General features: G+C 58.8%; 3 protein-coding genes across 5 annotated transcripts in view; 2 read left to right on the forward strand and 1 right to left on the reverse strand.

Annotated features, from left to right (window-relative positions):
• Positions 1-95: 95 nt before the first annotated feature.
• On the forward strand, positions 96-2,625 carry RRP8 (ribosomal RNA processing 8; the record flags this gene model as incomplete). Its single annotated transcript, XM_083363087.1, has 4 exons — positions 96-433; positions 1,834-1,963; positions 2,041-2,147; positions 2,222-2,625. Coding segments are annotated over 4 exons (864 nt in total), but the record flags the coding sequence as incomplete, so codon positions are not given.
• On the forward strand, positions 2,569-7,366 carry LOC310640662 (F-box/WD repeat-containing protein 7-like). 3 transcript variants are annotated; one of them, XM_083363083.1, is made up of 12 exons: positions 2,570-2,749; positions 2,842-3,324; positions 3,472-3,554; positions 3,652-3,790; positions 3,960-4,094; positions 4,710-4,833; positions 4,937-5,073; positions 5,519-5,632; positions 5,713-5,894; positions 5,994-6,219; positions 6,335-6,545; positions 6,929-7,366. In XM_083363083.1, the coding sequence occupies exons 1-12, from the start codon at positions 2,627-2,629 to the stop codon at positions 7,195-7,197; spliced, it is 2,226 nt and encodes a 741-aa protein (XP_083219209.1). In that variant the 5' UTR covers positions 2,570-2,626; the 3' UTR covers positions 7,198-7,366. The 3 variants fall into 3 exon arrangements, with proteins under 3 accessions (XP_083219210.1, XP_083219209.1, XP_083219211.1); XM_083363084.1 differs by lacking the exon at positions 5,519-5,632 and having other exon boundaries at positions 2,569-2,749; XM_083363085.1 differs by lacking the exon at positions 2,842-3,324 and having other exon boundaries at positions 2,574-2,749.
• DNHD1 (dynein heavy chain domain 1) overlaps positions 7,360-23,715 on the reverse strand; it is a gene marked incomplete at its 5' end in the record, with an annotated part of 43,262 nt that continues 26,906 nt past the window's right edge. Inside the window, 16 exon segments of the mRNA XM_083362578.1 lie at positions 7,360-7,804; positions 7,887-8,612; positions 8,614-8,654; positions 8,657-8,833; positions 8,910-9,001; positions 10,751-10,952; positions 11,074-11,160; positions 11,244-11,418; positions 11,505-12,473; positions 12,869-13,047; positions 15,320-15,535; positions 15,639-15,785; positions 15,860-16,301; positions 16,379-16,828; positions 19,030-19,212; positions 21,924-22,073. Coding sequence (XP_083218704.1) covers positions 7,460-7,804; positions 7,887-8,612; positions 8,614-8,654; positions 8,657-8,833; positions 8,910-9,001; positions 10,751-10,952; positions 11,074-11,160; positions 11,244-11,418; positions 11,505-12,473; positions 12,869-13,047; positions 15,320-15,535; positions 15,639-15,785; positions 15,860-16,301; positions 16,379-16,828; positions 19,030-19,212; positions 21,924-22,073 — 4,581 coding nt within the window. The 3' untranslated portion in view covers positions 7,360-7,459.

Genomic DNA, 23,715 nt, shown 5'->3' on the forward strand with positions numbered 1-23,715 from the left:
CCGGGCGCGGCGTCGCCCTCCGGCCAGCAGGGGGAGCGCGCGGGCCTCTTCGCGGCGGCGGCGGCGGCCGTTCCTGGGGTTCCGGCGCCCGCTGAGACGATGCCGGCGCGGAGGTCTCTGGCCGCGGCGTCCGTCGCCGGGCGGGCGTCGCTCCTCTCCCGGCAGCGCTCCCGGGCAGCCCTGCGCCGGCGGCCACGGCCTGGGGCACCGCGCGGCCTCGCCGGCGCGGAGCCGCCGCCGGGCGAGAGCGCGGCGGGCGGCGGGCGGCGCGGACACGAGGCGGCCGAGAGCGCGGGTCGCGCCCCGGTGACCGGGGAGAAGCACGGCGGGCGGAAAGCGGGAGGTACCGGAGGCCCCGTCGGCTGCTCAAGCGAGGGCAGCGGATCTCCTCCGCGAAGCGCGCTGCTCGCGCTCCAGCCAGCTGCAGGAACCGGTATGCTGCCGAGAGCCGCTCAGAGGAGCCAGGCTGCGCGGCCGGGGATAGGGCTGCCCCGGGGGCTCCGGCCCGGTTCTGGCGGTGACCAGCGAGCGGACAGGAAGGCGCTTTGCTCTTTTGCCTCAGCCCCGCCTGGAGCCCGCAAGGAGGGTCCGCAAAATGAGTCGATCGAGGCGGGGGGGGGGGGAGATCTCGGCCGCGTGCTTGGGCAGGGGTGGCTCTTGTGCACCGGTCTCTGGGTCTGCACGGGCCTGATCCGAAGGACTCCTGTCTAGGTGAGATGGCATCGGTGAAGGGCAGCCAGGTGTCCAGCAGGAGGTACAACAGAGCAGCCCCGGGGCTGACCAGGAAACAATGGAGAAATCGGCAGAAGAACAAGCGGCGGCAGAAGAACAAATTCAAGGCCTCCAACAGCCAGCCTCAGGCGTCTTCTGCAACAGAGGAGCCTCCTGATGACCAGGGAAGCCTGACCCCGGATACCGAGGTGCCGAGCAGGCAGACGCCGTCCCTGCGGCAGCGTCTGGAGAGCCGCCTGGACGCCGCTCGCTTCCGCTACATCAACCAGCTGCTGTACACACACTCTAGCCAAGAGGCAGCCCAGCTTTTCCAGGAGGACCCTGAAGCTTTAGCCGTCTACCACCGAGGTTTTGCCCTGCAGGCAGCGCGCTGGCCCGAGCGACCCGTGGAGCGCTTTGTGCACTACCTTCGCCGCAGGTCAGAGTGAGCTCAGTCCAGTGGGCTGGGGATGCCTGGATCTGAGACTGGAACAAAGCTGATCTGCTTTGAGGCTGTGGCTGTTGTGGCCTATGAGTTCTGGGCCCTGCTCTGGTGCAAGATGTGCATTTTGAAACCACAAGCCTGAACATTACCCTGTCAGTTGGTTTGGTCCAGTTGTCCTTTGGGATCAACAAAATTCTTTTCTGGTTGAATTTGTAGCAGCCACCATCTTTTCTGAGTGACTGTTCTGTCCTGCTATTAACAACCTTTTGGCAAATGTTACAAAAAGGCCTGCGTCCTGTGGCATGCCTGCTGGAACGGCTTCCCTGTGGCTGGGAACGAGCAGAGAACATAAAGGGGCCTGTGGTGAAAGCAAGTTTATTTGGATACAGGAAAATAATTTAGAGTTGATGAGAGCAACTGCTCTTAAACCAAGCTAAACAATAAGCCTGCTTTTTTTTAAAAAATTCCATTTATATCCCGCCCTTCTCCGAAGACTCAGGGCGGCTTACAAGCTTAGCAGTAGCTTGTAGCCCCTCTCCCCCTCCACGTGGCAGGCTTTCCTCCGAGGGTCAGTGCCTCATGCCTGCCCAGACACAAACTTGGGGTCAGGCTGGGGGGGGTGAGAGGGGCGGGGCGGCTGCTCTGCCTGTTCTGACTTGCCCTCTCCTCCCTTGCAGACCAGCCTCCCTGGTTGTGGCTGACTTTGGCTGTGGGGATTGCACCCTGGCTCGCAGCCTGCCCAACCGGGTGCACTGCTTCGACCTGGTGGCCCTGGACCCGCGGGTGACCGTCTGCGACATGGCCCAGGTAGGCCGGCGGCCGAACGGCCTCCCCTCCCCTCCCCTCTCCCCCCCCCGTCAGACAGGTGTTCTCGTCGCCCGCAGGTGCCGCTGGAGGACGCCTCCGTGGACGTGGCCGTCTTCTGCCTGGCGCTGATGGGCACCAACCTGCGCGAGATCCTGCAAGAGGCTCGCCGCGTCCTGCGAGCCGGGTAGGCGGCGGGGACGGCCGGGCGGGCTCCCGAGGCGGCTGGGCGAGCCCTCGCGCTCTTTCTCTGCGCCGCAGGGGGACGCTGCTGGTGGCCGAGGTGGCAAGTCGCTTCGCGGATCTCCGGGCCTTCCTGGGGGCGCTGACCCGGCTGGGCTTCCGGCTGATCTCCAAGGTAGGCGGGGCCGGGCCGGGCCGGGCTGGGCTGCCTGCCCCGGGCGCCACCGACGGCCTCTCCCTCCGCAGGACGTCTCGGGCAGCCACTTCTACACCTTCGAACTGCGCAAGACCGACGCGGCGAAGGCGGCGGAGGAGCCGCGCGGACTGGCGCTGCGGCCCTGCCTCTACAAGCGCCGCTGACCAATAAAGGCACGTCTTGTTCGACGACTAGCGGCTCCCGTGTGGTTCTCTGGGAAATGTAGGCGGGGCGGCTGCCCCGCGCAGGCGCGCGGCGGCGGGCCGGGCGCGGCGGCGGCGGCGGCGATGTCGGGCTCTGGGTCGGGGGGCGACAGGGTAGACGTCAACCGGGCCGGCGTGGCGGAGCTGGAGCGGGCGCTGGTCGGGATCGGGCGCCGCCGAGCGCGGGGCATCGTGCGCAAGAGGGAGGTGAGCGACCGGAGGGCGGCTCGGCGGGGCGGGGGCTCTTCCGGGGCGGGGGTCCCGTGGACGCCCGCCTGACCGTCTCCCGGCCCGCTCAGGAGCTGAGGGGCTTCGCGCGCCTGGAGGACCTGCTGCGCGTCAAGGGCATCACCGCCCGGACCCTGGAGCTGAACCGCCAGCGCGTGACCTGCTCGCACCGCCCGGAGACCCCCGACGGCCGCCCGCGACGGCGCCCCGGGCCGGGCGCCCAAGGCTCTCCGCGCGCCGGTAGGGAGGCCGGCGGGGCGCGCAGCCTCGCCTGCGCTTCCCCGTGCCCTTCGCAGGATGGCGGCGGCGGAGCGGGAGGACCGCGCGAAGAGGTCGCCGCTGCCCGCAACCCCGGAGGGCCGGAGCGCAGTCCTGAGCGCGGCAGCGGCGGGCCCGGTTCCCCGAGGGGCCGCCGCCAGGAGGAGGAGGAGGACAGCAGCGACGACGACGAGGCGGGCGGGGATGGCTACTTCTACTACACGGTGGACGAGCGCTGGATCGATTATGTGGAGCGGACGGAGGGCGGGGGGCTTCTCCAGCACTCCCGACCCAAGGTAGGAGGGGAGGCAACCCGCTCGGCAGGAGCTTGATTTGGTGGGCGGCGGGGCGGAGCCTGCTTGCTTCGGGAGGGATCCGGTGGGGATCCTCCGTCTAGCCCAGCTGGCTCGGGCTGCTGATGCCCTGGTCTCTCCCGGTTGCAGATGAAGCGCAAGTCAGAGGGCGGGCCGGAGGGCAGAGCCCAGTCCCCGGGGAAGAAGCTCTGCAAAAGTTCCGAGCGGGGCAGGTAAGGTCCCTGGGTGCGCACGTGTGTGTGGCTGGGGGAGGCAGCCGGGAGTTGGGGTGCTTGCTAGGGAAGGCAGGTGACTTCGCTCTGTCCTCAGGATGCTGGGTCCCTGCATCGCCCGGCCTGTGGCCACTTTTGGGGATCTTCGGAATGCCAAGGCCAGCCAGGCACGCTGCCGGCACGTCCCCCCTGTGGCTCCGCCCCCTGAGCTGCAGGACTGGTTGCGCACTTTCCAGGTGAGCGGTTGGGAGGCTGAGGGTTTCTAGCAAGGAGGCCCATCAGAGGCTTTGGGTTTGGGGGGTTGCAGCCCTTGGATGTTGGGGGTCCGTTTTCTTGCTATGGGATGTTTGGAGAATGTCTTTGTTCTTTTTCTATTCCGTGCATCCTTCTTTGGTTTGCTGCCAGCACTGGAGTGGCCCAGAGAAGCTGCTGGCCCTGGATGAGCTCATTGATCGCTGTGAGCCCCCCCAGATTAAGCACATGATGCAAGTGATTGAGCCCCAGTTCCAGCGTGACTTCATCTCACTTCTGCCAAAGGAGGTGGGTGGCCTGTTTGGAAGGGGACCTCGCACAGTGCCAGGCGTGATGTAGTTGAGCGGTGGCTGTTGGCTACAATACTTTTTACAGAAGTCTAAGCGTGAACGATGTTGTTAGAGAGTGTCAGGTGCTTCCGTTGAAAGAAGAGAGCAAGAACATAAGCGGAAGAAGAATAACGTCCGAGGAGAGCTGAAAGCGGAGCTTCGATTGTGCTACATGTACAATGGGCACAAAGAAATCAGAGGGCTTGTGAGGTGGAACCTGAACACGGCAAAAGCCGAATGACCCCAGTGAAGGTCAAAGGGAACGGGTATTAGAAGCAAGTGGGCAGGTCCAGGTAGAAGGTTGGGCTCTGATCCTGGCCAGGTCATAAGACCTTCAGAGGGCGTGGATGGATTTTCCCAACCTTGCAGAGCCACCTAGAAAGGTCGCCACTTGGGGTGCTTCCTGTCCCTGCTCTTGAGCAGTTGTGGTTATTGGCACGACATCCAGCTGGACAATGGTCCTGTGCAAAGAGGCCAGAAGCTGCCTGGTGGGCTCCAGGCGGCACACGGCCTGAGTGCATCGGCTGGGCTTTCATTGAACACCCCCAAACCCCAGCTCTTCCTCCTCTTACAGCTGGCTCTCTACGTTCTCTCCTTCCTGGAGCCTCGGGACCTGCTCCAGGCTGCGCAGACGTGTCGCTACTGGCGCATTTTGGCCGAAGACAACTTGCTGTGGCGGGAGAAGTGCCGCGATGGAGGTGAGGCCCAGCTTCCCCCTTGCTTCCCAGTTGTTGGCGGGGTGGGCTCCCCTGGCCATCCTTGCCCTGAGGATGCCCCCCCACCCCCGGTCCCTCTGTGCAGGTATTGAGGAGCCGCTGAGCCTGCGTAAGCGTCGGCTTCTGAGCCCAGGCTTCATGTACAGCCCTTGGAAGTTGGCCTTTCTGCGGCAGCATCGCATCGATATGAACTGGCGCAATGGAGATGCCCAGCCCCCCAAGGTACGTTGAGCCCCCCTCCAAGATTGCTTTCATGCGGCAGCCGGGTGTTCGTCTTGCTCGCCCTAAACGTAGACCAGGGAGTGTGAGGGTTGAGGGGCCGGGATGGCCAGTGACCATGAGGCGAGGGCCTTGCCTGTGTCAGCAACAACCACAGCAGGAAGGTGGCGTCTGAACTGGTCTCGGGGTGCCCTTGCGCACTCAGGAAGAGGAGGTGCCGGTGAGGGAGATTCAGAAATGGGGCAGTTGAAGCGTCGGTTGCTCCCACGTGGATCTCATTCATCCGCATTTAGGGATTGGAAGCCCCACTGGTGGCTCTGCGGTCACGGCTATTGATCCTGGGGCTTTCTCCAAGCTGGAAAGCTTAAAGTGAGCTCTCCTCACTTGTGGACAAAGCCTCTCCATTGTTGGGGCCGCAGCTCACTTGTTTCTCCTGTGCCCGGAGCAGGTCCTCAAAGGTCATGATGACCACGTCATCACCTGTCTCCAGTTCTGTGGCAACCGCATTGTCAGCGGCTCCGATGACAACACGCTCAAGGTTTGGTCAGCCATCACTGGTGAGGTGAGCCCCAGTTCAGCTTCTGCGGTGGTGGCCGCCTTCTTGGCCCTGCTGGCCCTTCTGAAGTCCCACTTCTCCCGCAGTGTGTGCAGACTCTGGTGGGACACACTGGTGGCGTTTGGTCCTCCCAGATGAGGGACAATATCATCATCAGTGGCTCTACAGACCGGACTTTGAAAGTGTGGAACGCAGACACTGGCGAATGCGTGCATACTCTCTACGGTCACACCTCGACCGTGCGTTGCATGCATCTCCATGACACTAGGTAAAGGAGCCTGGGGTAGGATAGGGGTATTTGGAAAGCTGGCTGGGGTTTCCTGTGGTGTCAGATGGGGCGCTGAGGCTACTTCCCTTCCCTTGCCAGGGTGGTGAGTGGCTCCCGGGACGCCACCCTCCGTCTTTGGGATATAGAGACCGGGCAGTGCCTCCATGTGCTAATGGGACATGTGGCTGCTGTGCGTTGCGTCCAGTACGATGGGCATAAGGTGGTGAGCGGTGCCTACGACTACACGGTAAAAGTCTGGGATCCGGAGACAGAGAGCTGCACCCACACTCTGCAAGGCCACACCAACCGGGTCTATTCCTTGCAGGTGAGGTTCTCCTTCGGTTTGGGAGAGTTAGAGCTGGAAAGAACTTGCGGGGGCTATTCAGCCCAACCCTTCAGAGCTGCTCGTTTGCAGCGTTTTGTCTCTTACGATTGTGCAGTTTGATGGCACCCACATTGTGAGTGGCTCCCTCGACACCTCTATCCGTGTATGGGATGCTGAGAGCGGCAACTGTTTGCACACCCTGATGGGGCACCAGTCCCTCACCAGCGGCATGGAGTTGCGGGACAATATTCTCGTCTCTGGTAATGCTGACTCCACTGTGAAAATTTGGGATATCAAGACGGGGCAGTGCTTGCAAACTCTCCAAGGTGAGTGTGGCAGGGGGCAGAGACTGGCAGAGCAAGGGTCTCTGGTCTCCTGAAGTGTGGCGGTCAGCTCTGCCATTATTGGCCCCCAGGGGTAGAACTCTGGATGAAGGAAGCCATCTCTCATGTGCCGCGTCCAGTGTGACGGAAGGCGGGCCCGAGAACTGGGCACGGCGATGGCCTTTTTGCCAGGCTGATTTTGGAGAACTGCCAGAGCCCCATCCGGCTGCATCGGCTGCTCCTCTTGCAAAGGGAGGGCTGCACCCCATGCCTGGAAGCAGCTCCGAGTGTTGGGCATGGGTCAGGAGGGGCCGCGGGGAGGGCTGGTTTTGCTTGGAAGAGGCGACACATGCACATTCCCGCCTTCCCACCTCCCCTCTTTGCAGGACCCAGTAAGCACCAGAGTGCAGTCACCTGCCTCCAGTTCAGTTCCAAGTTTGTCGTGACCAGCTCAGACGACGGCACGGTCAAGCTGTGGGATCTCAAGACGGGGGAATTTGTGCGCAACCTGGTTGCCCTGGAAAGTGGGGGCAGCGGAGGGGTCGTCTGGCGCATCCGTGCCTCCAACACCAAACTCGTGTGTGCTGTTGGCAGCCGCAATGGCACTGAAGAAACCAAGCTGCTGGTGCTGGACTTTGACGTGGACCTGAAATGAGGGGCTGGACTGTTTGGGGAGCCTGCAGGCCAGGTGGCCCCACCGGGGGGGGGTGCGTCCAAGGTCATCTTATTTATAACTGAGGCAGTGGGATCTCCGTGGCTGGCAAAGCGGCAGAGCACTGGGGACTGTTTTGTACACACTCGCAATATATGGTTTTATTTCTGTAGTTACGGTGACAATTTCTCTGCCTACCAGGAGGAAGGGTTGGGACATCTTGACCCCAGGGTTTTTCCCATGCTTTTAACCTTGTGGTGGCCTCTCACCCCAGAACACTGATGGCGTGAACCCGCTGCTGGGTGCACAGCTCAGGAGACATCTTGGAAGGGAGAGCCAGGTGCATGATGACCCGTTGACTGCGGAGGTCCAGGGCTGCCTGGGGGGTCCCCAAGTACACAGGGCATTGGTACTTGCGGGGGACGGAGGCTTCCATGCAGGGCTCCTGGGTGGCTTGCACCCAAACTGGAGGCAGCTGGCAGGCTTGTGCCGAGAGGCTCTCCTGGAGGTGGCCGTTCTGGGTGTTCCAGGCAGCGTGGTAGACCTCCAGGCCACCCAGGTAAAGGCCCTTCTCGGGGGCACTGTCGGGGGTCAGCAGGCTGGGCAACACCTGCAAAACCAAGGAGAGGGGTTCATGGCCAAGGGCCTGGGCCTCTCTCTCTCTCTCTTACACACACACACACACCCCTCACCTGCTGGTCCAGGTGGAAGCTCTCCAGATCTTGCTTCTCGGCCCGGGCCTTCTCCTGGAGCAGGGCCAGGAAGAGGCGCTGCGGCTGCTGGAAGGCTGCCAGATGGTAGCAGACCACCGGCTCCCCCCCAATGGAGTGCAGGTAGTGGCACAGAAGCTCACTCCGCCGCTGGAGCGTCCCCAGCCAGTCCTGCAAGGGCTCGGGGCCAGTGGGCGCGTAGGGCAGCCAGTGGCGGGGCAGCTGTTGCCGCTGCAGGGCCTGGAGGAGGGCGATGCAGCGGGGAGAGGAACAGGGCAGCCCCTGCAGGCACTCCTGGGCGCAGGTGAGCTCCTTGCCCACCTGCTTTAGCAGAGCCAGGAAGGCGCCCGCCTCCTCCAGCAGGAAGCGCTGCAGGGGGCGGGGCTTGGGGCGGGGCTGCCCGTGGGGGGGGCGCCCCCGGGCTCCCACCTCCCAGCCACATTGTGTCAACTGCTCCTGCAGCTCCTGCACCACCTTCAGGCCTCTCTTGAGCAGCTCCTCTTGTGTGGTTGGGAGCTGGGGGATCTGGCGAGGCCAAAGGCCCTGGGAGGCCTTCAGAGCCCAGAGCAGGCCTTGGCTGCGGCTGGCCAGCATTTGGGGCTGCAGGCTATCGCACAGGCCTACCCAGGCAGGGTCCATGGGGCTGGGCAGCTGCTGCATCCGGCCCTGGGTAGCTGCCGAGGCTTCATCTTCGAAGAGCCCTTGGGGGGAGACAGGGCGGATCAGGGCAGAGCCAGTCTGCCTTCTGCCGGCGAGACTGCACTGACGCTTCTTACCTGGGCTTGCCTGGCCGATGACCGCAGCGAGGAGCCTCTGAAGGCCGGAGCCAGGCAGCGGGTGGGAAGCAGGGGCCAAGCACTGCTGGCACAAGCTCTCCACTGCCTGCGCATCCCCCTCATCCAGGACGTGGCCTCCGTAGAGAATGGTCCCTGTGGGGACAGAGAGGGAAGGTGCGGCCCCTCGCTTGGGCTGGGCTGGCAGACCTCAAAGGGGGCTTCTTCCTACCTGCCAGCTGCAGCTGCGCTTCCTCCGAGGAGCCTCCCATCCGACTCAGCTTCTCGAGAGCCTTGAGGCCCGCCAGGACCTCCGCCTGACTCCTGGCGGGACAGAACAGCAGGGACCCTGGCAATGCTGGGCGGTTGAGGGGGAAGAGGAGGCGGCAGCATTGAGGGACCCTTGGGGTGTGGGAGTTCCCTGTCGGGCCTTCCTCCTCTTGGGGCTCTCGGAGGTAGGTGGGCTTTATCCATGAAAAATTTGCACACGCAGCTAGAGACGGTATCTGAGCCTTGGGGGGGGGAGGGGGGCTTTGAAAAACTTGTGGAAGTGCGGAGCAGACTCTGTGGTGCCCAGTGCCAGATCCAGAGCCCGGCCCAGCTGCTCTGGTGCCGCTTCCTCCCACTCCGTGCTCCTGCAGCATCCCTGGCTTTGCACCCCGAGGTGTCCACCCGCTCGCCCTCCTTGGATGCCGGCTTCAGCTGGAGAGTCATTAAAGCTCCCTGCTGGGTCCCCTCCCCTCCCCCTTGGCTGCTGCTCCAGGTGGGCTGGGGGCCACTAGTGCTATGAAAATAACAGATGAGGCAAAGGGAATTAGACAAGATTGAATAGTGGTTGAAACAGTTAAAGGGATTTTGAAGGATGTGGGGAGCCCCAACTGGGACCGGCCATTAAATGAAGCGGTGGCTAATGGAAATCGCAGCTGTCCTTTGTTGACCTTGTTTCAACCTTTCTTTTACAGACCTGCAAAGGTCATAAATGTGAGAATTGGTTGCAAAGTTATTTTTTGATTGCCGTTGTAACTAAACAGTCGCTAAAGGAGACATGAGGACTACCTGTAGTGCAGCTAAAAAGGGGTTGGATGTTCTAGTGCAGTTTTCCTCTGTGATCTGCAGAACCCTGCAGTTCTGTCTTTATGTCAAGGGAGTCTGTGAGAGACTAAGGAGAACAAAAGACGAGCTGGTCAGGAGCCCCACCCCTCCCGGGCCCCTCCCTCCGGCAGGAGGACTTGCCGGAAGCTTTTATTTTAACCAGCAGCTTCCTTCGCCCGAAAAATGCCGAAGGCGTCCAGCCCTTCTGAAGTGGGGCTCCTCGGGCTACTCCTGGGCAGCCCAGCCAAGCAACGGCACTGCCAGGCCAGGGGAGGGCTACCAAGGTGGTGACCAGGCCCTCTGAGGGGCGGGGTAGGTTTAGCCTGAAGAAGAGAGGACCAAGGGCGCTCTGTACGTGTGTGTGTGTGTGTGTGTGTGTGTGTGTGCGTGTGTGTGTAAGTGCTCTTCAAACATCTAAAGGGTTAATCCACAGAAGGCGGAAAGTGAACCCAGAGCTTGGAAGGGAGGGAAGCGGATTCAGGTTAGAGGGACATCGGGAGGTTCCCACGGATAAGCTGGTCCTTGCCCAGAGGAGCTTCCCTTCAGCTCCCATCCTTTTATAGGAAAAACCGATCTCACTGTGGCTTTAAAACCAGAGCTGTCAGGTTACAAATTACAGGCTTTTTAAAAAGTATCCTTCTGGGTGGGACAAAGCCATTCTGCATGTAACCTCAGATTGAGTGGGTCTGCGAGATGCTACCAGCCCCACCACCTCCCGCAAAGGCCGGCCTGCCACCCTTCTGAGCCCATGCCCTGCTCCCTGGCCAGTCCCCGCCAGCAGCTGCCAGACACGGCTCTCCTGCCTCGCTGCTCTTCGGAGGCCAACAATTCTAGAGGGGAGAGGGGCGGGCTGCCCCCGCCCATCCAAAGGCCCAGCTGCTCTTGGGGCCACCCTGAGGCACCTGGCAGGCGGGAGAATCCCATCCAGATCTCCGTCACCATTCCTACTCCGAAGGCTCTCCGAGTGACCCCCTGACTCACCAGAGGTAGGATGCGGCCTGTGTCCACGGGGCGTAGTTCTGCCGGTAGAGCAGGGCCCCGTGGAGGACGAGCAGCGAGAGCCGTTTCTCCGTGTCCAGGTTCTGGACCTGTCCCTGCAGCCACTGGTGAGTATGGGCCAGAATGCCTTTCAGCTCCAGGGGCATCTCGCAGAAAAGGGTGATGGCGCTGCGGTGCACGGGTCCTGGACACCCAGGGGAAGAGAGGGGCTAGTCGGGCAGGGCCTCCTGCGGTTCACGTCCTTTTCCCCCTTTCTTCTCTGGGGGAGCCCCTCCCACTCGGCCTCCCCAGGAGAACAGCCGCACCTGGCACAGAGTCGGTGGCATTGAGCGTCGTGATGAGCCACAGCCGGAACTTGGGGTGGATCTCCAGGGGCCCCCCTTTGCTCAGTCCTGCAATGGGAAAGCAGGAGTAAGGAAGGTTCCCCCCCCAGACTCACCAGAAACGGGCTTCCCCAGCATTGCCTGACCCTGACCTGCCGGAGTGGTCAGCACCAGGTCCAGCTGCTGCAGGACTTCAGGATCCCAGCGGCTCAGCAGCTGGCAGTTGTCCAGGACCAGCCACTTCCCCTTCCTGGTGCAGAAGGGCAGCGTTCGCTGGACACGCCGGGAGGCGTCTGGGGTGCCAAAGGAGATGACGACCACTCTTCCCTGCAGGGCAGAGCTGCCAATGAGGTATGTGGAGACCCCTTCCAGTCTGTCCGCCTCGTCCCTGTTTCCTGCCAGGTCCCACTCACCTTCCGCCCTCGCTGGGCTGCCATCTGCTGGATCCAGAGCAGAGGATGCGTAAAGGAAACCTGCGATCCGGCCGGGGCCGTGACGAAGATGACTGGCTTGTTGGCACGGCTATAGGAGTAGGGACTGACAGCTGCCATTTTTTCAGTGAAGGACCAACCCAGCAAGCAGGTGGTGAGATCGGAAATCACCGGGCACATGGCACTGGGGCACAGAATGCGCCAAAGGATGGCACGCTGGAAAGGGCTGAGGTGCGCGTGGCTGGGGCACAGAGCTGGCCCCACCACCGTGGAGGGCAGGGAGAAGTACTCCTGCCACTGGGCCGCCTTCTCAGCCAGAGAGGCCAGCAGTCCGTGGAAGCCAGGAAGGTTCTCCAGCAAGGCGCACTCCTCCCAGGCCTCCGCACTCACCCAGCTGGGGCAGACTGGGCCGGGCCCCAGGGGCAGGAGCAGGGCCTGGGCGGCCGGGTCTCGCAGGCCCTGGGTGAAGGCCAGCCACTCTAGGGGGCTAATGTCCCCCGCCACTCGCAGCACAGTCACGGCTCCCAGGAAGAAGTAGAGTGGGCGGTGAGCCTCCCGCATGCAGGGCAGCGCCTGGATGAGCAGCTGCCACAGCACCATCCTGCTGAGCTCCAGCAGCCGGGCCTCCAGGGACTCCTGCTTGCTGGCCTCCTGGCGCTTGGCCGAGATCAGGGCTTGCCGCACACGGCTAATGCAGAACTCGGTGGGGAAGCGGTAGAGCGGGTGCAGGCGGCCCACCTGCTGCAGCGCCTCGTGCAGCCCCACCGCCAGGCAGGCCACCGGCCGATACCTGCCACACAGCGTGGCCTGGTCCTGGTGCTGGGAGACCATGTGCCTGTGCGTGGCGTGCAGCGCTTGGATCTGGGTCTGGAGGAGCCGCACAATCGGCATGAAGTTCTCCTCCTCCAAGAGTGACTGCTGTGGTTTTGAGATCAGGTCCATCAGCTCCTCCTGCAGGGAAGGTGGGCAGAAAGGGGGAAAGGCCTTGGCTCAAAGGACTGACCAGGCTGGACCCCAGACCGGATGGGGCTGGCCCCTTCCTTGCCACAGGGTGGGATTATGAAGCGTCCCTACCTTGGGTGGGCTCCAGCTCTGCTCCCCCCACCCAGCCTTCCAGATGGCCATCAACAAGACCTGCTCTCCCCCCCCCCCCCCGGCGGTGGGCTGGAGATGCCCCGGAGCCTTTGGCTGACACATCCTAGCTGGGGAGGGCGGGGGGGAAGTTGACTGAGATGCAGGCTGAGAAGGTGGCTTTAGGGTTGTGTGGAGCCAGCCAGCCAGCCGGTGTTGTGCTTGAAGAAGGGCAGCCATACAAGTCTCCTAAACAGGTGCCTCCCAGGAATCACCTCCGTGGCCTCCAGCTTGCCTTCCAGCTGCAGGATCCCAAGATACAAGACCTGCTGGTTCTTCAGGATCTCCGGGCGCTCCACGTGCAGCACTTCGGTCAGGAGCTGCTCCTCCAGGGCCCCCCGGCTGAGGCTGAGGTCGATGAGGTTCAGCCTCTTCAGAAGCGAGTGGTCGGCCTCTGCCGAGGGCAAGAGGAGGACGGGAGGGGTTGCCCACCGGTCTCCCCACTCCCCTCCCTCGCCTGGGTGCTGCCGGCCTTGGGGCCTTCTTCACCTCGTTTTTCAGAATTTTCCAATTCTCCTTCAGAATTTCCTTTCATGGAAGATTTCTGACTTTCCCCCCAGTTTATTAAAGAAATTCTCTTGAAAAGTTTAAATCTGACTCCCTTCCTTCCGGCTGGCCGGCTGGAAGTCACTTTTCCTCAGGGGCTCCCCCCCGCCCCCCCCCCGCCCCACTCCCTTCACCCTCTCTCGGCAGGGATGGCGAGGGGCTGGTCCCAGGCTTTCCCCAGCCCAACTTCTTGAAAAGCAAGGGGTCCGCATGACCCACTGGATCGCCCACTTGCTGGGTAGAGTTTGCTTTGCAGCTGATGTTCAGGGAACTGAAATCCCCCCTCGCCCCTCTGGGTTTCTTGGATGCCTGCCAGATATTTGCAAAAATGCCTCCTCGTTTCGTTTTCCTTTAATGTCCACCCAGATGCTTTTGAGAGAAGCTGTCACAAAATTCCTTACTGGGTGGATGATCATTCTGGATTGATCATTCGTAATATCGTATCATTCTTGATTTTACATGAACACCCTGGTCTTTTTTTGGTGTGTGTGTGTGTGTGTGTGTGTGTGTGTGTGTGTGTGTGTGTCGGGGGGTGTTCCGGTTTTTCTTAAATAAATTATACCTTTCCAGGACAGGTAGTCCTCGAGTTACAAGTGTAATGGAGCCTGCCCATTCCACTCGTAACTCGAAAACTCGTGGGAGTGAATATCAGATCTCCAACGAGATCTCTCCCTTGCTTGTTACGACGCAGGCGGCTCGTTAAGTGAACATAAGGTATCTCAGGGTGGGGAAGGCCATGGAGGGCCTAGTGATGGAACAGGCCCCCAACGCTTTCCTGACCCACTAAGATACCTCATGCTTCCCCCTCCCTTCCTGCCGCGTCGTACTCACCTTGAAAAGATCCATCTCATCTCTGTTGCAGTTCCTGCTGCCGCCCAGACCTGAGTGCAGGGGACGCTTCGGCCTTCCAGTGGCCCGATCCAGGTGCCAGATGCCTTCTCCAGGCCACTACTGCCCAGAAACGGGCCACCGGAGGGCCACAGAAGCATCCCCTGGCTTTGGTCTCATTCTCTGTTGCAGAGAACAGAGGCCTAAAGTACCATGAGATCACACGAGTTCAGTAGCGTGAAATCTCGCCCCACTGAACTTGCGTGATCTTGCGTTAATTTACGCCTCTGTTCTGTGCAAACGCACCGAAGGCCTGGAGCAGCCAAGAAAGCAAAGGATTTCGATCTTCGCAGGGGTGAGCATTGAAGGCCTGGTGCCTAGGGAGACCCGGGGCGGGGGTGGGGAGGGCAGGAGGGAGTAACCAGAGTGACTGTTGCAGTGCCACTGCGGTCGCTCATAAAGGCGGACGACTGCTGTGTCAGGACAACCTTCGAAATTTCAGGACTTGCTCATAAGCACTAGGGGGCGCTCACCGCGTAACTTCGAAGGAGCCTAACTGGGGGATTACCTGTCATGTATTTCCATACCTCTGCAGTGGAAAGGAAGACTCCCCTTTGGGGGGAGGGCAGAGCGCCTCTTCCCCTTTGCAGAATCCTCCTTATGATGAGCTGAACCTCCTGCCCACCACCCATTCCGTCCTCTATCTAGTCCAGACATGTCAAACACAAGGGGGCCGGATCTGGCCCGTGAAGTGGTTTCATGTGGCCCACGAAGCCATCCTGGAAACAGTGAGGGAACGGCCCCCACTGCCTTGGCCCTGGCCCAGAGACCCTCCTTCTGCCAGAGACCCCCAGATTTGTCCCACTACTGCCCAGGCCCCCATAGGCACCCTTGATGCCAACGGTGTAGAGCTGGCCACGCCCACCCAGCAGGCCATACGCACTCCAGCCACGCCCACCCAATAGGCCACGCCCACCCAGGCCATACCCACCCGGCCCCCTGAGGGCAACCGCAATGCTGATGCGGCCCTCAGTGAAATTGAGTTTGACACCCCTGGTCTACGTCATTCGCCCCTTTTATATCGTGGCCCAACTCACAAATGTGACTCTGGGCAGCATACAATAAAAACAAGCTATTAAAAAACATTAAAAATTATTCCATAATAGAAACATACAGGACAATCCTTTACGCAACCATCCTGCCCCCCCCCCCCCGGGTCTTCTCATCCATACCCAAACCTGCCCATATCCCATGACGGCAATTTGGGTAATCTTGGTCGATTCCTTTCTTACCTGCAGCCAAGGATTGAAGAGGCAGCTCGGTGCACAGGTACAGGGAGAAAGAAGGTGGGATGGGCAGGTGCTGGGCTTCCGCTCCATCTTCCTCGGAGGCAGGGAAGAAAATTTCGCCCTCCGGGCAGCCCCAAAAGGATTCCTTCTCCATCAACTGCTGGAGAGCCGAGCACCAGGGAACGTCCTTTTCGAAGTCCGTCAGCAGCACGGGGTTGCCTGGAAGAAGACACCGCTGCTCGGGGCTGCCCTCTCCGCCTCGGCCGAACTGGCCCCATGGGCCATGGGGCCAGCCACAAACCTTGCCCCAGATCTCGCTCACCAAACCTGACGGCGTCCTTGAGGCTTTGCTCGAGGTCAGGGCTGGTCAGGGACAGGATTTCCAGGTTGTCCTTGGGGATCTCCTCGCTGACCCCTTGCTCCGCTAAGTCCGGCACGAGGTCAAACAGGGCCTGGGCCTGGGACTCCTCTGCAAGGAAGGGGCCGATGAGAGCTGAGCCCAGGAAGAAAACGCCCGGCAGCCACCACCCCCCTTTCACTCACCCTCTTCCAACGAGGAAGTCATCAGCAGCCAGGTCTGGGCCTGCTTGTCCGGGTCCACCAGGAGAGGCCACCGGTGGGCCCGCAGGTGGACACTGGAATGAACGATCATGGCGGCGAGGCGGCTCTCGGCATCCTTTGGCTTGTGGAGGCGATCCCAGAGGCGCTGCTGCTGAGTCGAGCTGAGCCAAGAGGCCAGCTTCAGCGGGTTCTGCACCGGGAGCAGCGGGGGGCCAGAGGGCGCCTGGCCTGGGCAGGGCAGTTCCTTCTGCAGGAGCCAGCTGACATCACAGGGGCTCAGGAGAACCTGGGACCCTTCGCACACAGCCTGCCACTTCTCCAGCAGCTCTTTTCGCCGCAGTGGGGAGAAGGGACCCAGGTACGAGATGACAGCTGAGCAGAGAAGGGCATCGCCGTGCACCGTGCTCTGCTGGCACTCCAGATCCTGGGGGGAGAAGAAGAGAGGCTGGAAGGCAGCAGCCCTTTCCAGGAGAAGGAAGGCCCTCCGGACTCAGCCGTTACCTTGGCCATGGCCGTCCAGCTGGCCAGGTGCTCGGCCACAGAGCTCTCTACCGTGCTGGCATCCTCTTTGGCCTGCAAGGACTGCGTGAGCTGCTGAAGCAGCTTCTCCTGGTGCTCCTGCTTCTGCTTCAGCTCCCGGATGCGGGTCTGGGTGGTGTCCCGCAGGAACTCCGAGTGAAGGCGCCGGTCGCCCAGACTGACTTTCTCCGCATTGATTTGGTCCTCGCAGGACTGCAGCTGCAGCATGGCCGGCTGCCACTCGCGCAGCGCCCACTGGTACCAGTAAACGGAGCAGATCCACTGATAGAGAGTCGCAGCCGCCTGGCTGGCATTCTGGATGGCAGCCGTAGACAAACCCTTATGGCAGACCACTTGGCCCAGCGCCTGGAAGAGCTCCAGGCTGAGAGTCTCCTTGGGGTAGAAGATCAGGTCCTGGAAGGGAGAGAAGGTTGGGCCTGTCTCCCAGGCCTCCTGGGCCCTTCCAAAGTTACAGAGGAGGCGAGCATGGCAAGCATCTGGCCCTTTCCAACACGACAGAACGACAGAGTGACCTCACTGCTCCTGTGCCCCTGCCTGGCTCAGAGGCAGGCGTGGGGAGGAGGCCACCACCTATCTGGGCCAGAGTGGAGGCAGGGAGCTCATTTCAATGGCAGCAATAGCTTAAATTGCCCAGGCTGCAACTTTTCCAGTCGCTGCAGGAAGGACGGCTGACGTACTGTTTAGTGACATACGTCCTTGGGCCAGATGCTGATAGAGATGATAAAATGAGAGAGAGAGAGAGAGAGAGAGAGAGAGAGAGAGAGAGAGAGAGAGAGAGAGAGAGAGAGAGAGAGAGAGAGAATGATACTGCAGGTAATTAGATAATAGATAGATAATAGGTAGATAATAGAATTTCAGTGGTCACCCAACTTGAACAGTTAAAAAAAACTATCTAACAACCATGCACACTAATCAATCACGGCCTGCCTGGTTCACATTGCACCCTCTTCTGGGGACACTTCTGTCATCTTAGTCCCAGAGCCTTTTAAAGCAGGATCAGAATAATAACCAAATCTCTAGGTAGATCTAGCTGGCTTCTCACTGTCCCCATAGTTACTGTGGATCACACACTCTCCCTTTGCTATGAATCTCCTTTGGCAACACTGAGAATGTCTTGCCAATCAGCCCTTAGGCCGCACAAATTTGTTTTATGGCAGAGGATGATCCAGCTCAGATGGATTCTAAATGCTTTTTAACGCACAATACATTAATTGAAACCATTCCCAATTGTCCAATTTCCAGTTCAAATTTAGCCTCTGTCCTGGGCACCACCAGGGTTCAGAAAGCATACTGACCAAGACAGGAGAACCCAGAGCAGGGCTGCCAATATGGCGAAGGGCCCAGAAGCATCACAGGGCCCAGTTTTGTTTAGCAGCCAGCTGGCAGGCAGGCGACGACAACGAAGGGAGAGGCGATAAGAGCGGTCCTCGGGGAGTGGAAGGGTTGGCACACAGGAAAGGGAGCGTGAGTGTTTTCTGCTGCCCGAGCAGGCAGCGCCAGAGCCGGCGGGGGGGGGGGCGGGGGGAAGGAAGGCGAGAGGCCAGGCAGGAGGAACAAGTGAAGACAATGAGGGTCCATGGAATCATTTCTCCTTCGTGGGAAACCTTCAGAGAGAGGCTGGGTGGAGGTCTGGAGCAGACAGCGGGAACAGGCAGCTTCTTCCGCTCCACAGGGTTGAGAGTCAGCCTGCACCTCGTGGTTAAGGGCCAGAAGCCACACAGAGAGTCCCGGGCGTTGAAACTGACTGGGTGAATTGGGGCCCCTCCCTTTCTTTCAGACCAGCCCAACTCGTTGGATTGTTGTGGATATAGAATGAAGAGAGTAAGTCTAACAAGTAATCAAGAAATAAAAATTCTGGATTGATACCACTGCAGTTTGCTTTCTCTGCAGAAGGTACAAGTTCTTGTGACAATTGTCAACTTCTGAAATGAGCCTGGCTGAAGCCATCGTTGTCGATCAAAGTTGCCACATAGGTTGGGGCGGGGGAAGGGGAAAGGAAAACAAAAGTATTCCTAGATAAAACACAGAGCAGTCTCACGGGAACCAGGGTCATTCCTGCAGGTGCTGGAAAGGTTAGGAGCGAAACTGAATTGAGGAGCCCGCCAATTGCTTTCATTGGGTCCTATGATCTACAGCAGGGGTGTCAAACTGCCGGCCCATAGGCCGGACGCGTCATCTGGAAGCCACACCCACCCCATTGGCAGCAATGGCAAAACAGTCCCGATACATCTCGCGACGTCATATTGACGTTGCGAGTTTGACATGTCTGATCTACAGCATAGCAGAGGGGAGGGAACTGTTACTTTTAGTTACACTGAATCTCTAGGGAAATTTCAGAGTTGGTTCTACTTTTGACCGTGCCGATATTAAGTATCCAATAAACATGTGCTTTGTGGAAACTTCAAGCCTCCGAGTTCTGATTTGGTTTTATTAGCCGGAACCTTGACAACAATATTTTTCCAAACATCACCCACCTTTGGACCAAGAAGGGCAAAACTGGACTCCCCCTTAACAAGGGAGGGAGGGGCTGCTCGTTTGCTTGCTGTCTCTCTTGGCAGCTTACAGGATCAACTAGGCTGGGAGGGAAGGGGGGGTCCAGGTGGGGGTCTCACCTGGTAGAAATCCTCCCTGCTGAGCAGAAGCTTAGCGCTCTCCCACCCGGGTTCCACCTGGAACATCAGGCAGAGGGGGTCGGTCACCTGGACCACCAAAGCCGGGGGTTGCCGGTAGCTCCGCAGTTCCTCGATGTCCTGCACTCGGAGGGCGGCTAGCGCAGCCTTGTAGTCCTGGCTCACCTGAAATGAAGCAGTTGGCTGGGCAGACCCTCACTCTGCCCCGTGCAGGTCAGATGCCCCCTCCCCCCCATGGAGAGAGCTTGGCTTAGGTTATTTCCAAATGGCGAATGCTCTTCCTGGGTGCTGCGATTCCCGGAAGATAAGAGAGCACACTGGTGATGCCTCGGCCTGTGACCACGGATAAGCTCAGCTGTTGTTTTCATGCAGATGTGAATCGGAACTGGAGATAGAGGGCCAAACCCTGCAGGGCCCGGGGCTTGGGCCTCTCGCTCCCAGTCAACACGGACTGGGACCAACCTGAGAGGAAGACGCACCGTCAGCACAAGGCAGTGCTGCTCAGCCCAACTCCCAGAGCTGGTCCATAGTCCATGGTTTCCAAAGACTCTAAGCTGTCAGGAAGAGCAAGGATGAAAGCACCTCTCCATCTCGGTCCCACCAGAGGTCACCCAGAACTACAACAAAGGCCGTGTTGGTCCAATGCATTAGCTGGAGACTTGACTGAAAGGAACCAAAATAAACTGTTGGCACCCAGGATCCTCTGAAGCTGTGGGGTGACCACTTGCCCTAAAGAGAGAAGCTGGATGAAAATTGTCCAATAGGGTTGGATTTAGCAGTGGTTTCATGAAAAGGGGGCAAACTAATGCCTCCTTAAGAGGACAAGCCCCTCTCCCCAGGAAAAATTGAATACGGTTAGAACCGGCCACGTGTCACCTCCTGGGAGGCTTTCTCCAGCGGGGGACGTGGCCCCAACAGACAGCCAGGAGGACCCAGCCTCCTTCCTCAGGCCCAACGCAGCAACCAACTCATCTTGGACACCTCCAGAAGACAGACTCTACTAAGGCCGTGTCCAACTGAAGTTCTGAAATATCGAGGTTGTGAATAATCAGGGTGTACCAACACACCTTTTCACAGTGATATTATTGCCAGCATGAGGATTTTGCCTTGTCACGATCCTCTTTTTTTAAAAGTAAGACTGATTCTTCCCATCAGCTCGATAGCACAAACTCAGCTCTCTTCTCCAAATAATACATTTTTAAAATTATGTGTCATGAAGTTATTTTTAACTCCTAGTGGCCCCCCCTATGGATTTTCTCTAGGACCATCTGTCTGTATGCTGTCCTTTCAAGTCTCCCAGCGGTGCCCTCGCTGCCCCTGCAGTGGCTCCTCCTTCCTGTCACTCTTCCCTTCCGCAGGGGGCTGCTGGGGTGCAAAGGAGGACGGTTTGAGCCTGGTTGTCTGTGCTTCGAAGGGGAACTCTGGGTTGATTCGTTCAATTATGGTTTGTTTTCTTGGCTGGCCACAATCTTCTTAGGAGTCCTGTCCCAAGTTCAAAGGCTTTCCCCCTCTTGCTTCTTTAAGGTAAAGGTAAAGGTTCCCCCGCACATGCGTGCTAGTTGTTTCCGACTCTACGGGCCGGTGCTCATCTCCGTTTCAAAGCCGAAGAGCCAGCGCTTGTCCGAGGACGTCTCCGTGGTCATGTGGCCGGCATGACTAGATGCCAAAGGCGCATGGAACGCTCTTACCTTCCCACCGGAGTGGTCCCTATTTTTGTACTTGCATTTTTACGTGCTTTCGAACTGCCAGGTTGGCAGAAGCTGGGATGAGTAACAGGCGCTGACTCTGTTACGCGGCACTCGGGATTCGACCCGCCAAATTGCTGACCTTCTGATCGACAGGCTCAGCGTCCTAACCCACTGAGCCACCGCGTCCCTCTTGCTTCTTTAGAGCCCCACATTCATTTCCATAAAGGGTCACAGTAAAGATCACGGCTTGCGCGACTCTGGCCTGTGGAGGCGCGGAGCCATTGTGACTTTGGAGTATCTTCTCCAAACCTTCATGCCTGCTCCAGCATGGACTCATCTGGGCCACAGTTCTGGGCTGCTTGTCATTTGCTGTTGACGGTTAACCCTAAAATGCAGAAGCTCTGCATCCCTTCACCACCTTCATTGTCAATTCTAAGGCTGGTTGTTCTATCTGCTGCCCCTAGTTTGGCCTCCTATGTATTTAATTTTTAATTTAATTTAATTTAATTTAATTTCAGTCCCATGTTTTCACTATGCTCGTGAGTTTTAGTACAAGGGCTGGCAGATCCTGTGCTTTTTCAGCAATCAGGGTAGCAGAGTGCAGTTTACCTTTAAAACCACATTCACCTCCTTCCAATCCAGCCTCCCTTAACACATAGTCCACACGTAGGCTGAAGAAAGGAGGGGAGAGAGTCCAGCCTTGTGCCCTCCTTTGCCAACTTGGAGCCAGTCTGCTTCACCAATGTCTGCCTGAACCTGACGGCAGGTTTCTCACGACTTCATTTCTCTGAGCACTTTCAGTTCAATAAAAGCTAAGCTGAAGCCACTAAGAAACGCAAAGACTTCCCATTCGGCGCGATGGTATTTCTTGATTATGAAAGCCCAAACAGGCTGGGTCCCAGTTGCTCTACTGAGAGGCCGGAGACGTGACGATGCTGCTTGAGACTCCCCGTTTCTTAGCTCTGAAAAGACGGCGTGCGAGGGGGAAAGCGCCAGGAGCCCAGCCCTTCGCCCACGGAAGGCAAAGGCTCACCTGCCACCACCCACCCTCGCACCCGGGGCTTGCCTCCCCACTCTGGCCGGGTGTCGGGGCAGAGCGGGGGGAAAAGGAGGCCTTGTCTTAGACGCAATGAACGCCAAGTACACAACCACCACCACAGGCTCACCAACCCCGGAGCGAGCCGGTACCTTTTTCATGGCCGTCTCCTTCTTCTTCTCCAAAGCGTCTCGTTTCTTGGTGAGAACGTCGATGCGCGCCTCGTACTTCCGGCACTCCACCTCCTGCTGCCTCAGCACCTGCTGCTCCTCTTCCACCTCCTTCTGGCTCTGGGCCATTTGCTGAAGGAGGCAAAGAAGGGAGAGCTGCCATCGGTCACCCTCGGAGCAGATCCGGTGGGCACGAGGCCAAGAAACCCATCTCTCACTCTTTTCATTTAGATACGTCCCTTGGGTGGGGCTGTCTCCTGTCTAGGAATCGCAGTGGTTGTGTGTGGTGCAGGGAGGCAGGGCCGCCGGCTGGCTGCTTTGCTGAGACCCTTTCAGGCCTCCGAAGAGCTGGCCCTCTGCCCTGGAGCAGACCGGGAGAGACAGACTGGAGCTACGCTTTAATAGAGGTTACAATAGCAGAGTCCTACCAGTCTGTCCCCTCCCTTCCCTCTCAAATCCCAGGGGAGTTGGGGGTGGGCTGCTCGGGTCCCATCTTTCCTCCTTTGCACCAGGGGTTTCCTCTAGGGTCTTTCGCCAAGGTCATCTCCTGGCTGTGTACTCCTGACACTGTACTCTCAAGGACCTCGCAGAAAAGGGGGGTTGCAGTTCCCTCCCTGGGGCGGGGGGGGGGCAGGGTTCAGCCAGGGGACGCTCTCCTGGGGCATCACAGAGAGATTGTGAGCTGTGGAAGGAGGAGCCTTAAGCAAAGAGGGCCTGGCCGCCCTGTCCGGATGGCCAGCTGCGAAAGCCTAGCGGGGTGGGATGCTGAGCCCAGGGTTTGAATGGGCAGAAACGCTTCCGGGCTTTTTCCCCGCCAAGGGTCCAGTCTCAAAACCCAGCGGGGGGCTCTGGTTGACGCTGGGAAAGCTTGGCAACAAAAAGCCTCCCAAGCCCCGCTCTGGCCTCCACAAACCGCTTGAGACGGTGGCAGGTGGGTGATGTTTGAGGCTGGAGTTCTGGATTAGGGAGAAGCTCTGCCTTCTCTCTGGAAGGGCTGGAATTAATTAATGAAGCTTTGTTCCCTACGCCATCCGTCTGGTAAACTTGCAAGATTTGTTTCTCTCACCATGTATACATCTGAACTAGACTGTGTTGTTTCTCTGGGTCATAGAATATATGTGGGTATGTGAGTATACGCAATTTTTTTGTCATACTTATGTAGTGTATATTGGAGATGATGACCCTTTGGAAGCTGTATTTCATTTTAATGCATGCCGATTAGCATACATTTAAAGTGACAATAAAGTCTATTCCATTCCATTCTATATTCTTATTTATTCTATTCCATTCTGTTCCATTCCATTCCATTCTATATTCGTATCTATTCTATTCTATTCTGTTCTGTTCCATTTCTTATCCTATTCCTATTGGCCCTGTCTTTGGTAAATGAGAAGTGCCTTAAAGCAGGGGTCCCCAACCCCCGGTCCATGGACTGGTATCGGGCTGTGGCATGCCAGCAACTGGTCCACACAAGCAAGCAAAGCCCCATGCGTGGGATGCAGGCAGCACAGAAAACCATGCACTCTCTGGTCCGTGGAATAACCTTTCTCCACTGAACCAGTCCCCAGTGCCCAAAAGATTGGGGAACTCCTGCCTTAAAGGGTTAATCATTGATTGGGAAGTCTGAACGAAGAAATCTAGGCAAGGTTGTTGACATGCATCTCATCACTTTCTGTGGTTTATGTGCCCACAGAGGACTAGCTGTATGTATTCACTTCATTGCTTCCTTCCCACCCAGATGAAGAACAAAATGCTTGCCCCCCACTCCCCCCGG

Source organism: Vipera ursinii (genome assembly GCF_947247035.1).
Source record: "Vipera ursinii genome assembly, chromosome: 4".
Classification (NCBI taxonomy): Eukaryota; Metazoa; Chordata; class Lepidosauria; order Squamata; family Viperidae; genus Vipera; species Vipera ursinii.